This window comes from Astyanax mexicanus, chromosome 18, assembly GCF_023375975.1.
Source record: "Astyanax mexicanus isolate ESR-SI-001 chromosome 18, AstMex3_surface, whole genome shotgun sequence".
NCBI lineage: Eukaryota > Metazoa > Chordata > Actinopteri > Characiformes > Acestrorhamphidae > Astyanax > Astyanax mexicanus.
Genome location: NC_064425.1, coordinates 11,882,279 through 11,904,770, shown reverse-complemented (window position 1 = coordinate 11,904,770; position 22,492 = coordinate 11,882,279). Strand labels below are relative to the sequence as shown.

Sequence of the window (22,492 nt, the reverse complement as noted above, 5' to 3'; positions counted from 1 at the left end):
TTATTATTATTATTATTATTGTTATTATTATTATTATTATTATTATTATTATTATTATTGTTATTGTTATTATTGTAGATTTTCTTATTAATGAGAAATGACGACGTCAGATGTGCACGTGGGTTATTGAAATCATGCGTCACTTCCTTTTTCTGTCGCCTGGCCCCGCCCACCGCAGGTCCTGTAGTGCGCTGTCCGCGGTGCTGAAGACCCCCAGACTGTCATCCTCACTCTCAGCTCATCCTGCAGAGGGGGATCTGCTCAGTGTGTTATCAGGGTCTGCTCACACATGGCGCGGATCCTGCAGTACCCGGATGGCAGTAACGCAGGGGAGGTGGTAAACAGTAGTGAGCTGAAACTGGGCCCTGGAGCAGCTCTGAATAACCTCAGGTATCATCATCATCTTTCTGATCTTCTTTCTCATCAGCAATGCTGCAGCCTCACCTTCTCTGTCTCTCTCTCTCTCTCTCTCTCTCTCTCTCTCTCTCTCTCTCTTTCTCTCACTCTCTCTCTCTTACACACACAGACACACACAGACACACATAAACACAGACAAAGTCATACACACAGTCACAGACAGTCACACACACATATACACAGGCAGATACACACGCAGACCTGGGTGTGGCTACAGAAATTAAACTCAGGTGTGATAAACCACTATTGAGTTATGTTTTAATTGGGGGAAAATAATTTTTCACTCAGGGCCACGTAGGCTTCATTTAAAAACTGTCTTTGACTAATATTTAAATTAGTTTGATTATCTGAAACACATGAGAGACAAACAAACCACATCTTTTAAAAATGAACTCTGAATTTGTTTTGCTGAATAAATGCAGAATGAATCTTTTAGTAGGTGATATTTTTCTTAATTTTAAAGAGTTTATTTCATTGATATTATCATAAAAAATATCAAGCTTTTAAAATGTGCATCTTGGGATAACTCCACCCTTTTAAGTAAGTAATTATTGACATCATTGACATCACCTTCATTAATTACTTTACTAATTACTTAACACACTAATTAATAATATTAATTTTACTAAATATTTTTTAAATTGTCTCTGAGCTAAACGCTTTTTTGCTCTGTCTATATGTGTCTATGTGTCTGTCTCTCTTGATGAAATGCATCAAAACTATTTTGGAGAATTGGTTGATTATTTGTTTATCTTTGTTCATCAGTGAAAATTGAATTTGAACTAAAGAGATTTATCAGAAAGCTAATGATAATAGACATGTATAGAATCTGCTGACATCTGGTTCAGCACTTTTGAATGTAGTGAGTTACATAGTGATCTCATGCCTAGATGATTTGGTGATAGAAAAATTCATCAGAGGCAACAAAATGATTGATATAATGTCTTCTATTATGTGCACAAATGACTAGATAATGTGGTGAGTTTGGACAGTTAGTTTTGAGAATATCAGTTTTGATCTGAAAAATGCACCAAAGTGACTGATAAAGCTGTAAAGGTGGACTGATCCCTGAGGACAGACTGACAGACTGTGACTCTGCATAGGGATGAAGCTGCAGTGCTGGAACCAATCAATCTCAGTCTGGCACTCTTTCATTACGGGATTTAATATATTTCTCTCCTGTGTTCTCTCACCCAGTCTCTCTCTTACACACACACACACACACACTCATTCATTCATTTATTTTGTCTATTTTTTGTCATAAGCAAAATTATTGTGACATTAGGATGACTCATTAATATCTGCAGCATACATACATATAAACATATGTAGTTTTATATATATAGACAGACAGACAGATACACATGTAAACACATTCATATGTCTCTGCTGTAGGTATCAGTGGTGATGGATGGACAGAGGAAAGGGAATGTGTGTAACGGTGTTCCAGAGCGGCGCTCCGTGGTCCTGGTATCGGAAGCTCATGGGCAGCAGATACTGAGCGTGCTCCGTGGGTTCCGCTCCAGAGGCGTGCTGTTTGACTTCAGCATTCGTGTTCAAAATGAGACACTGCCGTGCCATCGCTGCGTCCTCGCCGCCTGCAGCGACTTCTTCAGGTCAGAGATTGTTCTTGTACATAGACAGGGCCAATCATCACTTTCATATCCTCAATTACAGACCACGTGTGTATATACACCAATTCACCTTAACATCAAAACTAACTGCCTAATATTGTATTGACTCAACTCAGAGGTCTCAAAACAGCTTTCACACTTAAACAAATGTACTGGACCTGCGGAGCAAGTGCACCTGGGTCTGGAAAAAATGCTGAAAAAAGTGTGAAAAACACCCTCAGACTGATACTCACAGTACAAATTAAGAACTATTTACGCAATCTGTTTAAACCATACTGTCCTGAGTGCCGGTGAAGTAGTGGGGGTGTGGCCAACAATACACCAAAATGAATTCATAGCATCTGTTATATTGTTATATTGTTATATATCTGCATATTTTTAACTTTATATTCTAGGTAACACATTTATCTATGGACAGATCTGAACACTCTTGGTATTTTAATCACAGTGTCTTTATGAAGTCACCTGGAATAGTTTTCTCAGCATCTTTAAGTAGTTTCTGGAGGTGCTGAACAATAGTTGCTGCTTTTCCTTCATGCTGTGAAGCTCCAGCTCATCCCAAACAAATCACCTCAAATCACCATCTCAGTTCATCAGGTTTAGATCAGGGGATTGTGGAGGACAAACACTTTTTTACTGTTTACTATGTAATTTTCATATGTGTTACTTAATTGTTTTCATGTCTTTAATATTAATCTATGATGTAGAAAATGAATACTAAAATTAAATGAAGAAAAACACTGAATGAGAAGGTGTTTGAATTTGACTTATACTGTAAATAAATCAGTAAATGAATCCTTCAGTGTTTTGTCAAATGTAAGCTGATATGATGTTTTCTGTCACAGGGCCATGTTTGAAGTGAACATGCGTGAACGTGATGATGGCACAGTTACACTAAGCAATCTGTCCGCTCCAGCTGTGCGCACCTTCCTGGACTTTGCGTACTCTGGTGAGATTGAGATTGTGGAGGAGAATGTGGACATGCTCTTCCAGCTCGCTTCCTTTCTGCAGGTGAGAAAAGAGCTGAGAGCTGATTATCTCAGGATTTAGCCCACAAGAGCCCAGATCAACTTTTAAATACTGATACTAAGTTCAAAATTGAACACAATTTCATCATTTTGTCATAATATGTCAAATTAGGTGTTGTTGAAACTGTAAAACTGAAACACAATAAAGAAATATTTTCTAAAACTCATAATGACTATAATGTTATTTTAAAATGGTAATGTTGATAAATTTGGGATGCACTAGGCTCCCTGTTTCAGCTGCATTTATGCCCATTGAAAATGAAAGTATTTTAGTAGAATGTAAATATATTAAAGAAGAAGCTGAGTTAGACATTTGTCTGGAGTTCTCTTGAGTCTCTGCACAGATTATCTTCGTACTAGACTACATACGTCTGCTATGTTCTTGCTGGAGTGGGGAAGTAGTATAAACCAATAGGGTGAAGGAATAGTATATGTTTATACTTCTCATCCAGCCACAATCAGATTCACTCTATCTGGATGGAGAGATTTATCTGTATAGGGTTTTTTGAAGGATGAAATGGAATAGAACTAAAAAGACTATTTTTAAAATGTAAGGAGTGGAAAGTTTAGATAACCAACATTTCTATTTAAGTAATAAAGTATTTATACTTTGTAACATGACACCTCTGGTATCTAACATATGTTTACAGGTGGGCACACTCTCTCGTGCTTGCAGCGACTTCTTGATCCAAACCCTGCATCTTTCTAATTGCCTTCACCTCCTGGCCATTGCTGAAGGCTATGGATCACCTCACCTCCTGCGTCGCTCCACTGAGTTTGTCATGGCTCATTTCTACATGCTCTCCTGCAGCTCAGACTTTCTGGAGATGCCGGCTCAGGTACTGGAGCGCTGCCTGTCTGCTGATTCCCTCAGCATCCCGGATGAGGAGAGTGCGCTGCGTTCCCTGCTTCGGTGGATAAAACATGACCCGCTAAAACGAAGCCAAATGCTTCCAGAGTTTCTCACCCATGTTAGACTCCACCAGCTTCCTCCTGCTCTCCTGGAGGAGGTGAGCCGGTCCGAGCATCTGCTTTTAAATGACCAACAGTGTTCCCAAAAGATAAAGGAAGCATTTGAACAGGCAAAGAAGTTTAGTGGCCTCTTTCCAGATGCTCGTCCGTCCACTACTTCCAGCTACATCTATGTGCACAAGACAGAAGAAGATGGCTTGACCCGCCATGCTTTCTGCTACGATGTGGAAGCTGACCGTTGGCGCGAGCTGCCCCAGGATGCTGCAAGACTTGCTGACTTGCCAGGCTCATCTCTGGCTGGCTTTGCAGAGAAGCTGTTTGTGACCGGAGGCTGTCGGGGAAACTGTTGCCGGACTGTGCGACTGCATATTGCAGAACCTCATCATGAAGCTACGAACGAGGTCTGGTGCTACTGTCCTGTCACGGGTAGCTTAGTCCAAGCCCCAGCCATGAGAAAAGACCGTACGATGCATGCTTCGGTCTGTACATTGAGGCGTCTCTACGTGATCGGTGGAAAAACTTGTGGACCCTCTCACAATGTCCAAAGCCTTCCAGATGTAGAGTACTACGACCCACTGCTGCGTTCCTGGAAGTCAGTCAGTCCTCTACCACGACGGATCTACTTTCCAGAGGTAGCTGCATGTGGAAGCATAGTCTACGCTCTTGGCTCAGAGCTGGAGATGTCCGAAGCCTTCAACCCATCACTGGACTGCTTCTTTCGCTACGATGCAATCGCTGACCAGTGGTGCCAGCTAGTGGCTGAATTTGGACAGTTCTTCCATGCCACTCTCGTCAAGGCCGTGGCCATTAACAAAACCCTGTACCTGTGTGACCTGTCCACCTACAAAGTGTACAGCTTCTGCCCCGAAACTTGCGTGTGGAAGGGGGAGGGCTCGTTCGAGTGTGCTGGCTTTAATGCCGGGGCCATAGGTGTGCGGGACAGGATCTACATCCTGGGTAGCGACTACTCTCCAGACGAGGTCACAGACGAGGTGCAGGTATATCACAGTGGACGCTCCGAGTGGGAGGAGGTGGCATCCATGCCCAGGGCTCTCACTGAGTTCCACTGCCAGGCACTCAGCTTCAACCGCTATAGAGACCCCTGGAGGTCAGAGCCAACTGAAACACTGTGAACAAAGTCAGGAATATTATCTGGTCGCATAGAAGACTACAATCGATCAAGCACTACAATCCTAATAACAGGAAAAGCATGCATGTTTTGCACACACATACTTAAACACGTAGCCTACATAACATAAATTCTAGGTCATGACAACAATATGTTTTTTATTCAAATGAAAACACTAACCTCCCTTGCTAAGAAAAGGCTTTGTAAAAGATCGGGGAGGCCAGATGTGTAATGTTTTTGGAATACAAACCAAAAACAGCATAAATATAGATATATACACACACACAGTACTTAGAATAGTTTGGGTTCCTGAGTGGCTAAACCATCAATGAAATCAATGAATGCTTATACATGCACTTTATAATAGATTTTCTGCAGTGGTCATATAAACCACATAGTCAGATTTCTTAGATTGAAATATCTATAAACTAGATTTTAAAAATCTGATTAAATGAATTGGATTTTAGCTCAGTAATCAGGTATCACAGTGCATGTAAACCTTAACCAGAGTATTCTGTGATTTCTCAGTCTGTGCATGAGTGAAAATAGACCCTGGTAGCAGAAATAAAGGATCATTGTTTAATATAGCACCCAAAGGATTAGGACAAATTACTTTGAGAGCAATGCTAAAACCAATTTAGCTGATGTAAGATCTTATTGTAGCCCATTGTGTAAGAAAAGAGCTGCAGCATTAAGTTTTAAGGTCTTATTCTGTGGGTTCAATGGCTTGTTGCAAAGCAAAAATCTGATTATTTCCTGATTCATGAAAGGAACCAGTTTATGATTACCCAAGTCCACATGTACACGTTAATTAAATTACTTAAATAAAAAAAACTATATTTAAAAAATAAGGCAACTAAGGCAAGTTTGTGCACCTTCACAGCTATTAAATAATAGGTATGAAGCTGTAATGAAAAAGCACTTTATGTAAAGCACTTTAATGTCTTTAATGTAACTTGAGTAAAATGTAATTTATATGCTACATAGCCATAAGTACAAAAGTTGGGTGTGGATACCATTGCATATAAGACTACAACTTAAGAAGGCAGCCTATACCACCAGTCACCAGCAGAGGGCAAGCAAGTAAGCAGCAGAGTGGTAGAACTGGTGGGTATGGGGCAAAATACTCCAAACCCCAGAATCCTCAGCAGCAATCAGCGCTGACAAGCCAAGACAAGACAAGACAAGACAAGACATTGAGAACAAAAAGAGAACACAGAGTCTACCAAAGACAAACAAAAAAAGCTGTTTTTTATGTTAAATTAAACATCCTGGTCTTTAGATCCATGTTCTTCTTTGTTTGAACATGCCATGTGGCATTTCTTTTGTGAAGTTTCTCCTTTATTTCCCACCTTGCACCTTGCACTCACTCACACAGCTGCACTTAGATCTATTGGTTCATTGGTAGCATACTGACCTACAATCCTCTAGGTTGGTTAATTAAACCCTACATTGGGGTGTGCACAATATCACTGTATAACTAATAATACACACACACACACACACACACACACACACATATATATATATATATATATATATATATATATATATATATATATATATATATATATAATGACTATATATAGCAATGGCTATATAGTAAATAAGATAAAATAAGTAGAGCAATTCCAAACACAGTTCTGGGCCTGGAGCCACCTTATCCTTCAAATGTGTTGCTTTCGCTTCTCCAAACACACTTGATTGAGCCAATCATTTCATATAAAGCCCTTTTTGAATTGTGGTGAATGTGTTAAAGCAGGGAAACCACTAAAATGTTTTAGGATGGTGGGCTCCATGACCAGGACTGAAGAACTCTGCCATAGATATGAGGCAGTTCATTTCTGACCATTTTAGTGGCAATAAAATCTGTAAGAGAGCTTTTAGGGGCATTAAATGTTCCCTTTTTTTAGACAGTGAGTGTAAATCTGCACCTGCATCCATGCATAATAAAAATGAATAAACCGAAAACTGCTGTTGTTAAACTTTTTTATTTCTCACTGAAATAAAATACCATACAGAGCTGCTGTTTGTGTTGCTGTTCATGTTGTGCACTGTATGTCCAAACATTTGTTGGAAAAGCTTCTTATTATTAAATAACTTAAGGTGCATCCACCATTAATATAGTAAAGACTATGTCTATAAAACTGGATGCTTTGGTAGAGCTCCACCATTATTATTCCCAACAATAACCCTCGGCTGTAGAGGTTGAAGCCCCAGAGCTTCCACTGTGGGGCAGTAGAACTGCAATCTCTGGAATGAGGGAGCTCCATCCAGTTGGATGTGTTGTGATCCAGGGCTTGATTTCGGAAGGAACGCTGGGGTGAGTAGGTCTCCACATATCTTTGGCCCTGTAATACATGTGTTTTGTCTCTTGACACCTTGTGAAAACAACATCTTATCCAGAGTAATGTTGGGCCTACCAAGCATTTAGGGTAGTTAAATACACGGTAGCTGATATATATTCAGGCCTGTTTGATTAACTAGCTAAGTAACTAAACTGGTAGGCTAACTAAATTGATAGTATAAGCCTCTTTTGATTAAGCACTGTGGCAACAATGGCAAGCAAAGCTTTAGGAGTAAGTCATCTGGACTTTTAGGGTTACTTCAGTTTTGATACATTGGAGGAATCCCTTCAGGGAGTGCTTCTCCAACTGTGGTATTTTGGAGAACCACTGCATTTTAGGGTGGTACACCAGATGGCCTCAGATTGAAATCAGTTTTTTTCCTTTAATTGTTTACTTTTCTTTGTGTTCAGTGTTCACTCTGGTAGATACTGTATATAAACTTACACTTCAGTTATTTACAGTGTAAGAGTCCCTACAGTTGTATCCTGTGGAACTCCAGGATTCACCATAGTGTCTGTATTAGTAATAATAGCAAAATAATTAAGCTAAGGTTTAAAGGGGTGCCATGTAGACTCTGTAGTCCACTACTCCCTATTCCCCCACACTCCTGTTATTTCCCTCTGTCTCAGTAGGCATACTGCAGATTTTGCAGATTGTAAATTAGGTAAGGCCCGCACAGAAGCCCCAGTAGGTGCTACTTAAACGTTTTTGTTTGATCATTGGTGATACAATTTCGTTTAAAGTTTGAGAAATAGAATTAAGGTGATTTGAGGAATTTCCAAGGAAGCTTAAGGTGCTTCAACTTGTATAATTTTAAAAGTGTACAAGCACTACATATAGCAGCACAACAACAACAAAAAAAGAGAACTTTCTCCTACTTACTTTTTAAAAATAGCCTTGTTATTTGTTGTCCACCCAGATGGAGTGAATCTGATTGTGGTTGGATGTAGAGAAGTATAAAAATGTACCATTACAACACCCTATTGATTTATACTGTGATCCATCACGCCTGCACACGTCACACCCACACTCCAGCAAGAACATAGCAGATGTATGTAGTCTAGTATGAAGATGATCCGTGTAGAGACTCGAGCCAAACGTCTAACTAAGCTTGTTTAATATATTTACTTTACTAAAATACATTCATTTTTGTGGACATTGGACATTTATGCAGCTAAAACAGGGAGCCTAGTGCATCCCAAATTTATCAACTTTGACATTTTAATATAACATTATAGTCAATATTATGGCTTTTAGAGAAATGTGTTTTGGGGAGGGCGGGTAGTGCACTATAGGACTCTGTGGCACTGCCTAAGATTATGTCCTTAATGGAATTTGTATTACTATTACTTGCATTACTTTTATACTTTTAAGTTAAGTTTAGTTTTGCAACCAGTACTTTAACACTTTTATATTAGGAGTAAAAAGCTTGATTTGATGCTTCAACTTCTACAGACGTGTTTTAAACTCTTGTATCAATGCGTTTACCAGAGGAGTGAATGGGAATACTTTGGACACCGTTGGTAATTGGTCCAAAAGTCTGATCCTTTGGCCTTGACTGTAGTTTGAGTCTTGTGTTTATTTATTAGTCTTGTGCAAAGGTTTACAGCTTTATCTATGTAAAAAAAAATAGTCAAGACTCTTTGAGTCACAGACAATACTGTTTATTTCTTTATTTCATTTTTGTCTGAGCACGTCCAAATGTCCAGATACCTAAACATTACCTAAACTGCAATGTTAAAGCAATCTGGCAGTGACTGCAGTTAACATGTGCTCAGTGCTGTGATAAACCAAAGCCAAAAACAAGTACACCAAAGCAGCCAAAACAAAAAGTTAAGATCCATATCATCATTCTTCTCTTTATATTTTTAACCACTACATTCTGAAGCCGATGTCTTGTGTTGTTGAGCAGTCAGCCAAAGGTCTTTTCTCTCTCTCTCGCTTCCAAACCAAGTATCGCCATCTGTTGATCGGGTGGGGGTGGCAGTGCCGCATGCTTTCCTCCCAGACATACATCGCAAGAGCAGTGCTAAGCAGCTAGAGCCCATCGCTCGCTCATTTCCTTTACTCCTGGTAGGATCTGACCAGCAGCCACATGAGCATCACTGTGATCAGGACGATCATAAAGTTCAGAAAAAGCTCCTGTACAGACCGGTCCATCTCTCGCAGTCAGGACAGAGGTACTGATTAAGAGAAATCTGTGAGGGATGTTGATGGGAGATTAGAAGAAAGGGATTTGTTGTGCAGTCCACTATAACGAGAAAGAAAGAAAGAAAGAAAGAAAAAGAAAGAAAGAAAGAAAGAAATATAAAGTAAGTGTCAATTTAAAGGACCAAATAAACATTATATTTTCGGTAGAAGCTCATAAAATGATCAGGACTTCTCAACAGATTTTAAGGAAACATTTTGAGTATGCTAGTATGTCATGGTAATTTCTGTAGCTTGAGGCTCCAAATCTGCCCACCGCCATTTCCGAAGTCCAATTTTCACAACCCGGGTTGGCAGGTAAAGAACACAACAGCACGCAATCAGTGTGCTGCAGCCATGGATACAGGCCAGCTGGCTAGTTTTCTCCTGAACAGGTAATCACTAAACTTCAGAAAGGTTCACTAACAAAAATAATAACTAAAAAATACATATGTTCATTTACAATGTGCAAACAATAAAAAACGTTGCCGACGTTCTCTTTCGGTTGTTCACCGACGTGTGTTTCAGAACTTTCGAATCGGACAGTTCTTCACACCTGACACTCTGGCTGAAACTCCACCCTCTTTGACTAGGTCTGCCTAACAACAGAGCAATCTATATTCTGATTGGCTCAGCGAGAGTACATTATAATATACAGCCGATGGATTGGCAAGCGTGAGAAATACCATGTGTGGCATGTGAGCGTGTGAACTCGCTGAGGTGCGTGTGTCACACACTCAAAGCGTGAGACTTGAGAACTCTGACCTTAGCAACCTGTGTGTTTGCAAAAGTCCAGGGCAATTTCAATACTATACTTTGCAACCGGGGTGTTGACACATTTTGCTCAGGCTGACTGACATATTATACTCGGCAATCAGGGTGTTGGAACATGCAGGACACTGACCAGTGTTCAGAGTATTTGGGTCAAAATCAGGCTTGTTTGATGAACTTTTTTTTGTTGTTTTCCACATTTCAATTCCAGGTGTCCACCAAAAAAAAACATTTATCAACATTATTTAATGTAATTTACTCAATAAATTATTATTTTTTCTCCGTGTTTACATTCCGCGGGGTTTAAAATGTTTCCACAGTTAGACACACACACACACACACGCTGGATTAATAAGCGCTCTGAAAGTCACGTCCAGGTTTAAACCCACCTGTTGTCTCTGAGTTTCAAATTCTCATCTTTCATCTGCTCAACTGCGGCTACAATCCCCCCATACTGACAGCTCTCTGGCTACAGCCCACCCTTACATAAACACTGCTGAACACCACCCAGAACCTCTCTGCTGTTGATAAGGGATGAGGTAAACAGAAACAAGTAAACCATTGTTTTACTTCATTAGTACTTCATTTCTAGATATAATGAGCCTAAATAATTTAGACAATCAGTAAAAACAAGTGATTTAAACAGCTGGAACTCTGAAACTTGTTGTAAATGTTAGACATAGTCATCATTGTTTATTCCTAGACTAAAACGTCTGCAGTTGCTTTTGGGATGGCCCACACGAGGCAGCTATTTAGGTCATTACTGAGATGTTTCTTTAAATAGTGATACATCCTGCTGAGTCACTCTTGAGCAAAGATTGACTCCGGTTCCTAACGTGCCACAACACCCTTTCTTATGTTTTTTCGATTGGCAGGAGTGAGAATTTGGTTGTTATTGTAACTACGACACTGCAGATACAATGCACGTCACTTATAAAGCACAGTGCATCATATACAGCCATAAGATATTTACTGTTTAAATGCAGTTCTCAGTACAATATTTGTTTTATTTTACTGTCATGTTTTTATTTTATTTATTTATATATATATTTTACATTTTACAAATATTATAAGTTTATTTATTTGGCTACTTATTATTAGATGTTTATCTGTTTCTTTAGAGTGCAATTATATTAATTCCATTCTGCTCACTTAAGCTTTTATCCTGTTTTTAATCTATTTCAAATAATTTATCTGAATTATACAGTACCAGTCAAACGTTTGCACACACTTTAAATTCAGTTTTTTTTTTCATCATTATTTTAAAATGTCCTGCATTTTGGATTAATACCAAACTTATGCAAACTATAAATAAAAGCATATTCAATTATTTAGTAAACAACAAAAAAGGATGTTAATATGTTTTATATTTTAGAGGTAGCTCCTCTTGCTTAGATGACAGTTTTGCACATCTTGGCTGGATTTTCTCAGTCAGCTTTATGAGGTAGAGTCACCTGGAATTTCAGGCTTTCAGTTAACAGCTGTGCTCTTAGTTAATTACTTGAATTTCTTGACTCTTTGAGAGCATGGTTTGAGAGCATCAGTTTTAAAGTTGTGAAGAGGTAGAGTTGGTGTACAGTGAATAGCTCTATTTGAGTAATGTTCTAATACATATTATGGCAAGACCTACTCAACTAAGTAAAAAAAAATACTTTATAAAGCTCTCATCAGGACTGCCCCAGGAAAGGAAGAGCAAGAGTTCCCTTTGTTATACAGAATAAGATCATCAGAGTTACCAGCAATGTGGTCTGGTTTCTATACATTTACAGTTTACATGATAGTATGCAATTATACCTAATAATCTCTTTATTTATTTCCTTCTTACCTGCACACCTGCAGGAACTTCCCCAGCCGCAGACAGTATCTCCCCCTCGTTCACTCTCGTTCTTTGCCTCTTCTCTCTCTTTCTCCCTCTCTGTCTCTCTCAATGGATTTTTCAGGCCCCCCTCAAATTTTTCTTTGCCTGAAGTGACCCTGCAAAGGTGCACCTCCCAAACAAGGCCTTTATACAGCCCTGCTGTGATGTCACCGGCCAGGGCAGGGCAGTTATCTAAGACCACTGTCCAGGGGAATAAAACTGTGTGTGTGTGTGTGTGTGTGTGTGTATTGGCATGTATTTGCCACATTGTGAGGACCTCATGTGCTCAGGAAAGGTGGAAACATCTTGCGTTGATTTGTGAAAAAAAATCAGTTTTACCTTAATACATGCAACACATTATATTTTAAGTAAAAAAAAAAGTCTAAAGTATGCTTTTGTTGCTACAGTTGAGATAAATTTACAGCTCTGGAAATAAGAGACCACTCAAGAATGGTGAGTTTATTTACTTTTGCCAAATTGAATACCTCTGGAGTATAATCAAGAGGAAGATGGAAGATCACAAGCCATCAAACCAAACTGAACTGCTTGAATTTTTGCACCATAAAGTTATCCAAAAGCAGTGTGTATAAGACTGGTGGAGGAGAACATGCCAAGATGCAGGAAAAATGTGATTAAAAACTTGGTTTATTTTACCTAATATTGATTTATGAACTCTTGAAACTTAATGAATATGAACTTGTTTTCATTGCATTATTTGAGGTCTGAAAGCTCTGCATTTTTTTGCTATTTCAGCCATTTCTCATTTTCTGCAAATAAATGTTCTAAATGACAATATTTTTATTGTTAATGTTGGCCGTTATGATTCAGAATCTGAAGTATAATAACTGAGCTGTATAATATCAAAATCTATGCTGTAAAGCAGCAGTAGCAGTATCTTTGAGTGAGAAGAGAACATGATATTCTAAAAAAAAATACCTACTACCATAAACACAGACTAAATGAAAGCCAAGGCTGATGGTCAGTCAGTACTGGATGCTGGTGATCTTCAGGCACTCAGATGGCACTTCATTAAATACAGACTGTACTGATTCTGTACTGGAAATCACTGCATGGGCTCAGAAACACTTCCAGAAATCATCCACTGTCTGTGAACACAGTTCACACCTTTCTGTAAACCACAAATTGCAGGTTAAAGCTGGATCGTGTAAAGAAGAATCCGTGTGTCAATACCATCCAAAATGGCCAAAACACATTAAAAACAGACTAAAGCAAAAAGAAAAACCTTTTCTGTGGTCCCCATCCACACTGACAGCTTGAGAGGATCTCCAGAGGAGACTGCAGGAAATCCTCAGATTTCAGTGTGAGGTCTTCACAAGAGCATAAATGCAAGTATATCTATACCTAAAGCACATGTTGACTCAGCTGTTTTTGGTGATTTTCTGGATTTTTGGGATCATAAAAGGATTTCGACTGACGATTTACTGTAGGCTGCTTTCTGGAATGTTCCCTGTGGAACCGGAGACCTCCATTGTTTCTGGATTAGACTGGGGATCCCCAGTCTCATATATGAGACGCATGTTATTCAGTTCTGGCATTTTGCACGCTTCTTCCATGTGACTTGCAGTAGGATGGACTTAGATGAACTTTATTGTACTTTAAAACAGAAGTTGAATGCAGTACTATTCCTGGGTGGAAAAAATGAATCCATTTGGTACTTTTGGCAGTGTGGGCAGTGTGTCAAGTCCTGCTGGAAAATGAAATCTGCACCTCCATAAAAGTTGTCAGCAGAGGAAAGCATGAAGTTCTGTAAGATTTGCTGGGAAAACACTGCACTGACTTTAGACTTTATATAACACAGTGCACCAACACCAGCAGATGACAGACATGTCTCTCCAAACCATCACTGATCATCAGTCAATTTTGCATTTCGATTGGAAATCAAGGGATCAGAGTCTGGAGGAAGAGTGGAGAGACACACAGTCCAAACTGCTTGAGGTCTAGTGTGAAGTTTCCACAATCAGTGATGGTTTGGAGAGACATGTCATTTACTGCCTTAATTTGTACCTATTGATGACACAGATGTGCAATACAGCTTGTACACATACAGCTTGTCTAGTCCCTCTACAGAAGTTTTGCCAATAGAATAAAACTGGAGCAGATAAACATGAAACTACTGGCAACATATCTAATACCAGACATGAACCAGAGGAGTAAAACCCCTCCCATAGCCCCTCGTGAGCTGTGGAGGAGTGTAACTGTGTCTCTGGAGCGACGGTGCTGGTGATGTGTAGGCTGTGGAATGATCCAGAAGGTCTATCAGCCCCACTAGAATTTCTGCTGTGTCCCGAACAGCTGTTAACATTATTAACCCAGATAAGCAATGGAAATAGACTTCACAGCTCCAATCGCTGATTGCTGGAGGATCAACAGGATGAAGTACATGTTTATAAAGAAGAAAAAACACAGAAAAGGTGCAGAATTTCAGGGTTTTATTGAAAGAATGTGTATAGGGACTGGTGTTAGTATTGTTGGCCTTTTAAGGGGATAGAAGATATATGTCCAAATCTGTCCATGAAAGAACTGGATAACTTGTCTTACCTCCAATTCTAAAAGAGAATGTTGTGGTTGTGTGTGTGTGCAGTTTTGATTTCAGAAATGGGAGGTGTTTTGTAGGATAATGTGTAACTAAAAAAGAAACTGTTTCTGATAACGGGTTGCACAAAATATTGATACATTATCGATCAGTGATTGCAAAGTTATCTTGAAATACTTATCTGATTTCTGATTACTTCTTTAAAAAGTAACTTAGTTACTTTATTAGTTACATTCAACAGCCAAAGACAACACCCCACACTCATATTTCATTTTTCCTAACACGAGATATGCATTTAAAACCATCTCAAATAGTGTTTTGAATTCTTGGAATTGCTCTACATTTTTTTTTTGTTTTATTTGGAGAGTTTTATGTTGTTTGGTTGGGAGGGTTTTGTTTAAATAAGTGGAATTTCGTTGTGGCGCTTCCACTGAAAGCATTGTTCATCCTCCTGGTGTTGGTGCAGAGGATGAATAAGGGTCTGCACCAGTGAACCAACTCGAGATAACACTAACACAAGGTTAACTCTTGTTTAGATGCAATAAAAAACGAAATGCCTTTATGTACTTTTATGTATAAACACACATTATATGTAATATACACTCACAGAGTATTTAAAGATTTTAGCTTTAGCATCCCTCTTAGTGTTTGGTAATTAACATGCACAACACATACCGATGTGCCCTGGCAACAACAGCGATCCTCTTACCTCACATTAATCTCACATCAGCAGGCTAGGCTGGCACGGGCATCTGGCAGATGCTTTCTGTAACATTAGTCCACAACTGAAAAGTGGTGTATCAGTTTGTATCAGAGATGTGACCAGTGCTGGGTGTCTGTGAAGGTGGTTTTGGACTTTAAAAAATCTGGTATAATCCTGATTAAGCCCCTTGAGAAAAGTGGCAAAACATCTTCAGGTTCCGATAACCTTGACCTGTTACCTACATACATTGAATAGGTAAATTTAAACACCATTTTCAACTAAACCTATCCAAGACTGTACTACTGGTTCTTCCAGCTAAACAATCCATTCAACAATACTTCCTATTATCACCAACCATTGACTTACTCTCACTCTCCCCAAAAAAAGGTTGCTATAGGAACCTGGGTGTTATGGTCGATGATCATCACTCCTTTACACATCATGTTTCCTCAGTTTCTTCGGTCTTGCAACTTTGCGCTAAACAAAATGAGACAAATTTGACAACAGGCCACCCAACTCTTGATACAAGCCATCTCACACCTCAACTACTGCAATGCAGTGCAAATGGGCCTTCCGGCCTGTGTAAAAAAAACACTTCAGATAGTCCAGAAGGCAGCAGCTCACCAACCAAAGCCAATGGGCACATATCTCCCCACTGCTCACTGAGCTCCATTGGTTACCAGTTGCAGCTCACATTAAATTCAAAGCCCTTACGATTTTCTACAAGGTGATCACAGAGCAGCTCCCTCCTACCTGCACTCACTGTCTATGTCCCAGCCGCTGCGCTCCTCCAGTGGCAACAATCTTTAAACTCCTGAAGACAGAGCTCTTCAAAGAGCACTTACTCTCCTAACACCTCTAACAAACTAACTACTTCTATCCTCATTTCCTGCTCCCCCCTCTTTTCCTCCTCTATCCTACTATTACCCTTTGCCTTGGATTTATTTTTGGCCATATTTTTAGATTTTTGGCCACATCATCTTGCCCTAATTTCATATTATGATTTACGATATTTCGTCATTTTGGTAAAAACACAATATAATTCTGATATTAATATGAACAGTATTAAAGGCACCACCTGTTGTGTACATAATTATGCACTGTTTGGCAAAATGGTAAAATATAATATATCATGACATTTAAAGACATAATATACAGTTTATGGGCCATTCCACTGAATGAGTGCCATTACTGTCCACAGGAAATTACATGTATAAATGTGCTCACAAAATAACTTTACAATACATTTTATTATTAAGCATAGTGTCTTGTTTGACCTAATTGACCTAATTGCAAAAGTAAGGTATTTAGTTAAAAAATAATTATAAAAGACACTCTCTACTATAAACTTTATAATGAAATATAATTATTAAGATAATTATAATTCTTATTATTAAGATAATTCTTCAGAGATGTAATTTTTGTGTCTCTGTCCAAATCCCATCTATGCTTTAATTTTTTTTTTTCATATTAAATATAAGCAAGTAAATCTATCAAAATGTACTGCAAAATTGTTCTTGGGGCCTAAATGTTTAGCTGTCCTTACCAATAGGAGATAAAATGGAGGGCATGACAAAAAATAATCGACAACTCAAACAAATAATCAGATAAGTCGACTACTAAAATAGTCATTATTTGCAGCCCTAGTCAAGATATATTGCCCCGGTCTATGTGAAAAACTCATCATCATTAGATAATTATAGGAATATTATAAGATTAATTAAATTCTCTGCATTATTGCCCTGCTTATGTTGTACACTGTCTCATTTTGGAACTGTTATATAGGCTAGTGTTACAGTATCTACAATTAGTAAAAGCTGGAGGCTAATAACAGGTGTTGTGGTTACAAATATTGTAATTAATTTTAATATAATAAAGAAGTTCATCTTAAAATAATATTAAGATAAAATAATAGTATGAGAAGAAAAAATCTTTAAATTACTTTAAATACGTAGATATTTCTTGGGAAAGACCCTGACGATCTCAAAAGCACTTAATGGTCTGTCAAACATGGTGGAGGGTTATGGCATGGGCATAACATACAGTATGTGGATGCCAGTGTAACTGGGTCACTTGTGTTTATTGATCATTTGAATAATTGCTGATAAAAGTTGATGGAATTAAAAAATTCTTTGGAAAAGAATCTCCTGTATATCTAACATCATCAGCAATGCATGAGATTCTTCAGTTTTTGGGGTTTGTGCTATGGACGGTTGGAACGATTATGCTGTAAGACAGCAGCTGAGGATTTTCATAAGCCTGCAGCACTGTCATGGCGCCAGGCCCTATATCTATAAAGCAGAGGAGGCTTCTGTTGGCTGTCAGTATTTGACCCTGGATGACAGCTGAACAGTCTTTAGTGCGGCCTGATCGGCTTTCTTTCAGCCAGAAACATTGAAAAGAGGAATGTGATTGATAAGCTGACAGCAGGGGTCATCAGGGGTCAGATAAATGTGAGGGATGGCGCAAGCAGGGAAGAGCTTGCTCGTGTGCCGGGAGATTCTTTTGCAGAGCAATGTAACCTTTTGCATAGCTGGTAAATTTTCACATGCCTGCTTCTTAGGGTCAGTTAGAAATTTGCTCCTCTTAACACCATCAGAGCTCTTTGGAAGAGTGTGAATTGCTGCAGTCTTTTCTTATGGCAAATGATAAAATCCTCACCTTAGCCTGCTGTCCATTGCTCACAGGACCTTATATAGGGTTATATAGGGATTGCATATATGGGATTGCAATTTCTGGAAAAAGTGATAACTTGGCGGCACAGTGGTTAGTTGTTAGCACATCTGCTTCCCAGTACTGGGATCTTGGGTTCAAGTTCCTATCTGGGTGGAGTTTCCATGTTCTTGTATGTGAGTGGATTTCCTCTGTCACGCTCTAAAGTCTAAAAACATGGAGATCAGGTTAATTGCATATTCTAAAATCTCAGTGCTGGATGCAGTCCTCCAGGTTTAAGGTTTTTTCCATTTGGGAGTAAGTTGTGCATGATTGGCTGCTGCTTCATAACAGTGTGTGTGTGGATGGGTATAAATGGTTGTGTGTAAATCATGACTCTAAACCATCCTTGGGTATGTAAAAAAGCGCTATAATAAGTCTAACTTCATTCATTAATTCATTCATTCGTAACTAGAGGATGTTAATAGGAGAGTAATGGTCAGTTTGGTGTGGTAAACAATGCAAAAGAAGAAATACCAGATGTTACAACTGCCAAACACTTCCGGTGGCACGTTTTGGAAGGGGAAAGCTGGGGGCCTGGGCACTGCAGAGGCAGAAATGACCACAATAAAAGTGTTTTTTAAGTTTATGGAACATTTATAAAAAAAATAAGCACGACTGGTATGTTTCATTAATCATTACTCACACATCAGTTTTTGTTGAGATGTTCCACTTTCAGATGATCACATGCTCAAATCTGGGTCATCTTGAATTCTGCCAGTAAACAACTACATCTACAGTCATTAAATTTATATGAGTGTTTTACAACAGTATTTTTGATTTTATTTATAGCATGTTTTTCTGGACCCTGATACTGAGTTATCATTAGTATATTAGTATTAGTTAAACATTTATTCAGCACATCATCCTACAGACTCCATTGCTTTGGAGTTAACGTTAAGTCTTAGTTATGAAATATAGGTGCACAACTCCCATTTTATAGTAAACAAGCTCTCATCTGCTGCTACCAATGTATTATGATCTACCAAACCACACAGCCTAAATATATCCATATATACGGAAAGCCCATTCAATGCACACTTGTGTTAAATGTGTTGTATCACCTTTGTTTGTGGATCAAGTGACCAGACCATACTCTGCAGTTTCTGCATATACATGTGTGAGGGTTCAAATCCAATGTTGAGATTGAGCTAAAAGTAAAAGAGGGTGATTAATATATTAAAACATTACATTGCTAGATTACGTGTTCATAATATACAGCAGGGGTTGATTCTAGGATCAGAGTTTTAGAGTTTCTGAGCACCAAACAAACCCAGACACACTGAGATTGTAAATGAAATTTTGCAGAATAAATTTTCTCAGTCTCAATTGTAGCAATTACAAATCCTAAAAATGCGAACAAAAAGTTTTCATAAAACTTTTGAGGTGACGCTAATCGACATTTACATGTTTTTTTTTTTCTGATGACACCACAAAGCCACAATAAACTATATACAGTGGAGCAAAAAGTATTTAGTCAGCCTCTGAGTATGCAAGTTCCCCCACTTAGAAAGAGGAGAGAGGTCTGTAGTTTTATCCTAGGTACTATAAGGGACAAAATTTAAAAAATATCCAGGAAATCACATTGTAGGATTTTTAAAGAATTTGTTTGTAAATTTGTTCAATAACAAAAGTTCTTTGTTGGCAATGAAAGAGGTCAAATGTTTCCTGTGGGTCACCAGATTCGCACACACTGTAGCTGGTATTTTGGCCCATTCCTCCATACAGATCTTCGCTAGAGCAGTGATGTTTTGGGGGTTTCGCTGGACAACACAGACTTTCAACTCCCTCCACAATTTTTTATGGGGTTGAGGTTGAAGTTCTATTTTGGTTTAATCTGACCATATGATATTCTCCCAATCCCCTTCTGGATCATCCATATGACCTCTGGGAAACTTCAGGTACTGGCTTAAGCAGGAGGACATGTCTGACACTGCAGGATTTGAGTCTCTCTTGGTGTAGTGGGTTACTGATGACAGCCTTTGTAACGTTGGTCCCGGCTCTTTGCAGGTCGTTCATCAGATCCCTCTGTGTAGTTCTGGGATGTTAGCCCACAGGCTGAGATCTTGCATCGGGCTCCAGATCGAGGGAGATCATCAGTGGCCTTGTATTTCTTCCATTTTCCCACTATTGATCCCACAGTTGAATTATTCACACCAACCTGCTTCCCTGTTGTAGATTCACACTTCCCAACCTGGTACAGATCTACAGTTTTCTTCCTGGTGTCCTTCCACAGCTCTTTTATCTTGGACGAGGTTGAGTTTGGAGCCTGACTGGTGTCTTTTATACAGGTAACGAGTGGAGGACAGAAGAGCCTCTTAAATAAAGAAATCTTGCTTGTAGAATCTTGTAGGTGACCAAAATCTTTATTTTCCACTATTTTTTACAAATAAACTCTTTAAAAGTCCTACAGTGTGAATTCCTGTATTTATTTCTCATTTTTTCCTCATAGTTGAAGTGTAGCTATGATGAATACGACAGATCTCTCTTATCTTTCTAAGTAGCAGAACTTGCACAATCAGTGGCTGACTAAATACTTTTTTTCCCACTGTATGTTATTGTCTTATTTTACCTATCAGCTGTTAAAAATTTACATGCTCATGTACAAATTACAGATCAGAAATTCTGATAATACAGTAAATGATTAACCAGTGTACTCTACATAGTAGCACTGTGTCTACCACATCACGATCACTAAGACACTAGGTGACAGGACTGTTTAAAGATGAGTCCAGTTTACCTGTTGGTGTTGGTGTTGGGCTGCAGTTTGTTGGAGGGACAGTCGGTCAGGGTGAATGGCATCAGTCATAATGATGACAGAGAAAACGAGATTCAGGCTGAGCATCCCACAACTCAAGCTACAACAACAACCTCCACCCAACAAATCTACCTGTCAGACATCCACGCTGTTTTGAGAGAAATGAGCGCTGTGCTGGCAGAGCTGAAATTTGATCAGAGACACACAATGATTGCGGTGAACAACTTGGAGAGCAGACTGAGAGCAAGTGAGAGTAAAGTGGAGGAGCTGAAGAAGAAGGTAGAGGAGGAGAGTCACATCAATCAAGGTGATTCATAGAACATGCTTTGTGTGTGTGTGTGTGTGTAAATCATGGATGAAAGGAATGTTTCAATTCTCATTCTATTCACATTTACTGTAAAAAATGTTTGTTAACTCATCTATTAACCATTTAATGCAAAGTCTGCAACACATCTCATTAATTACTTGATTTTAACAACAGTGTGAACTATTATGTTATTATAGGGAAAAAAGTGGCATTTTCAGCTGCACTGTTAGCAAGTGGAAGTGGTAATACTGGACCTTACAGCACTGACATCACTCTGGTCTACAAACACATCTTCACCAACATAGGCAATGCTTACAACCCAAATACGGGTAAGCTATTCATTTACAAAAATGTATAGAAAAAAAAAAATTAAACACAAGAAAACATGTATGGATGATTTATGTGTATATGTTTACAGTTGTGTATACTTCTCTACCAATACAGGTATTTTCACTGCACCTTCTAGAGGAGTGTATGCATTCAGATTCGACATCCATGGAGGAGCTGGAAGAACAGTAGGAGTGAACTTATATAAGAAAGGGCAATTTGTTGCTGGAACACATACTATTCAAGACAAGGGCAGTGTGAGTTCCTCTAAAGGAGTCTCACTGTTACTGGAAGTAGGAGATGATGTCTATATTAAACTACCAGCTGGAAAGTGGTTGTATGATAGTGGATTACACCACAGCACCTTTAGTGGCCAAATGCTGTTTTATGTTTAAGTTTATATGTTTTGCTGTTTTTGTCAGTGCAGTGTTTTATTAGTAAATGTATTTATGAACATGCTTGTACTCATGTTCAGAACATAACCAAAGAATGAGTTATTGACCTGTATCTAAACTATAAACTGACTTCAATAAAAAAAGGAAAAATCTATGAACTGTGACAGTGAAAATTGTATTATTGTAAAATAATTGTAAAATTGTATTATACTTAAATGACTAAAGATGACTGTCCGTGAAGGTCAGTCCATAAAATTCTGGCATAACCACCCATCAGGTTTCATTCTTGTTGGTTGACTCCCTCTGGGTGCAACTGTTGAATGTTTGGTCAAAACAGAGAGTGTGAACATCACCCTGCAGACAATACCTAATTAACACCTAAAACCATAAAA

The 22,492-nt window shown here is 38.7% G+C and overlaps 3 protein-coding genes across 3 annotated transcripts; 2 read left to right on the top strand and 1 right to left on the bottom strand.

Moving 5' to 3' along the window:
- The first annotated feature begins 172 nt into the window (after positions 1-172).
- Positions 173-6,461, top strand: kbtbd3 (kelch repeat and BTB (POZ) domain containing 3). The gene is made up of 4 exons (XM_007247636.3): positions 173-390; positions 1,813-2,033; positions 2,897-3,062; positions 3,730-6,461. Exons 2-4 carry the CDS (start codon positions 1,825-1,827, stop codon positions 5,182-5,184), a joined length of 1,830 nt encoding a protein of 609 aa, XP_007247698.3. The 5' UTR covers positions 173-390; positions 1,813-1,824; the 3' UTR covers positions 5,185-6,461.
- A 2,715-nt stretch (positions 6,462-9,176) lies between these two features.
- Positions 9,177-12,473, bottom strand: LOC103023913 (sarcolipin). The gene is made up of 2 exons (XM_007247634.4): positions 12,312-12,473; positions 9,177-9,779 (listed from the first exon to the last, which is right to left on the bottom strand). Exon 2 carries the CDS (start codon positions 9,686-9,688, stop codon positions 9,593-9,595), a length of 96 nt encoding a protein of 31 aa, XP_007247696.1. The 5' UTR covers positions 9,689-9,779; positions 12,312-12,473; the 3' UTR covers positions 9,177-9,592.
- Positions 12,474-20,991: 8,518 nt separating this feature from the next.
- LOC103023595 (complement C1q-like protein 2) lies at positions 20,992-22,254 on the top strand. Its single transcript, XM_007247633.4, has 3 exons — positions 20,992-21,378; positions 21,576-21,707; positions 21,823-22,254. The coding sequence occupies exons 1-3, from the start codon at positions 21,039-21,041 to the stop codon at positions 22,098-22,100; spliced, it is 750 nt and encodes a 249-aa protein (XP_007247695.2). The 5' UTR covers positions 20,992-21,038; the 3' UTR covers positions 22,101-22,254.
- The last annotated feature ends 238 nt before the right edge of the window (positions 22,255-22,492 follow it).

Coding starts and splice junctions, on each gene's coding strand:
- LOC103023595 (XM_007247633.4), top strand. CDS start 21,039: ATGAGTCCAGTTTACCTGTTGGTGTTGGTGTTGGGCTGCAGTTTGTTG. Junction 21,379..21,575: donor GGAGAGTCACATCAATCAAG/GTGATTCATAGA, acceptor ATGTTATTATAG/GGAAAAAAGTGGCATTTTCA. Junction 21,708..21,822: donor TGCTTACAACCCAAATACGG/GTAAGCTATTCA, acceptor CTACCAATACAG/GTATTTTCACTGCACCTTCT.
- kbtbd3 (XM_007247636.3), top strand. CDS start 1,825: ATGGATGGACAGAGGAAAGGGAATGTGTGTAACGGTGTTCCAGAGCGG. Junction 2,034..2,896: donor GCCTGCAGCGACTTCTTCAG/GTCAGAGATTGT, acceptor TTTCTGTCACAG/GGCCATGTTTGAAGTGAACA. Junction 3,063..3,729: donor AGCTCGCTTCCTTTCTGCAG/GTGAGAAAAGAG, acceptor ATATGTTTACAG/GTGGGCACACTCTCTCGTGC.
- LOC103023913 (XM_007247634.4), bottom strand. CDS start 9,688: ATGGACCGGTCTGTACAGGAGCTTTTTCTGAACTTTATGATCGTCCTG.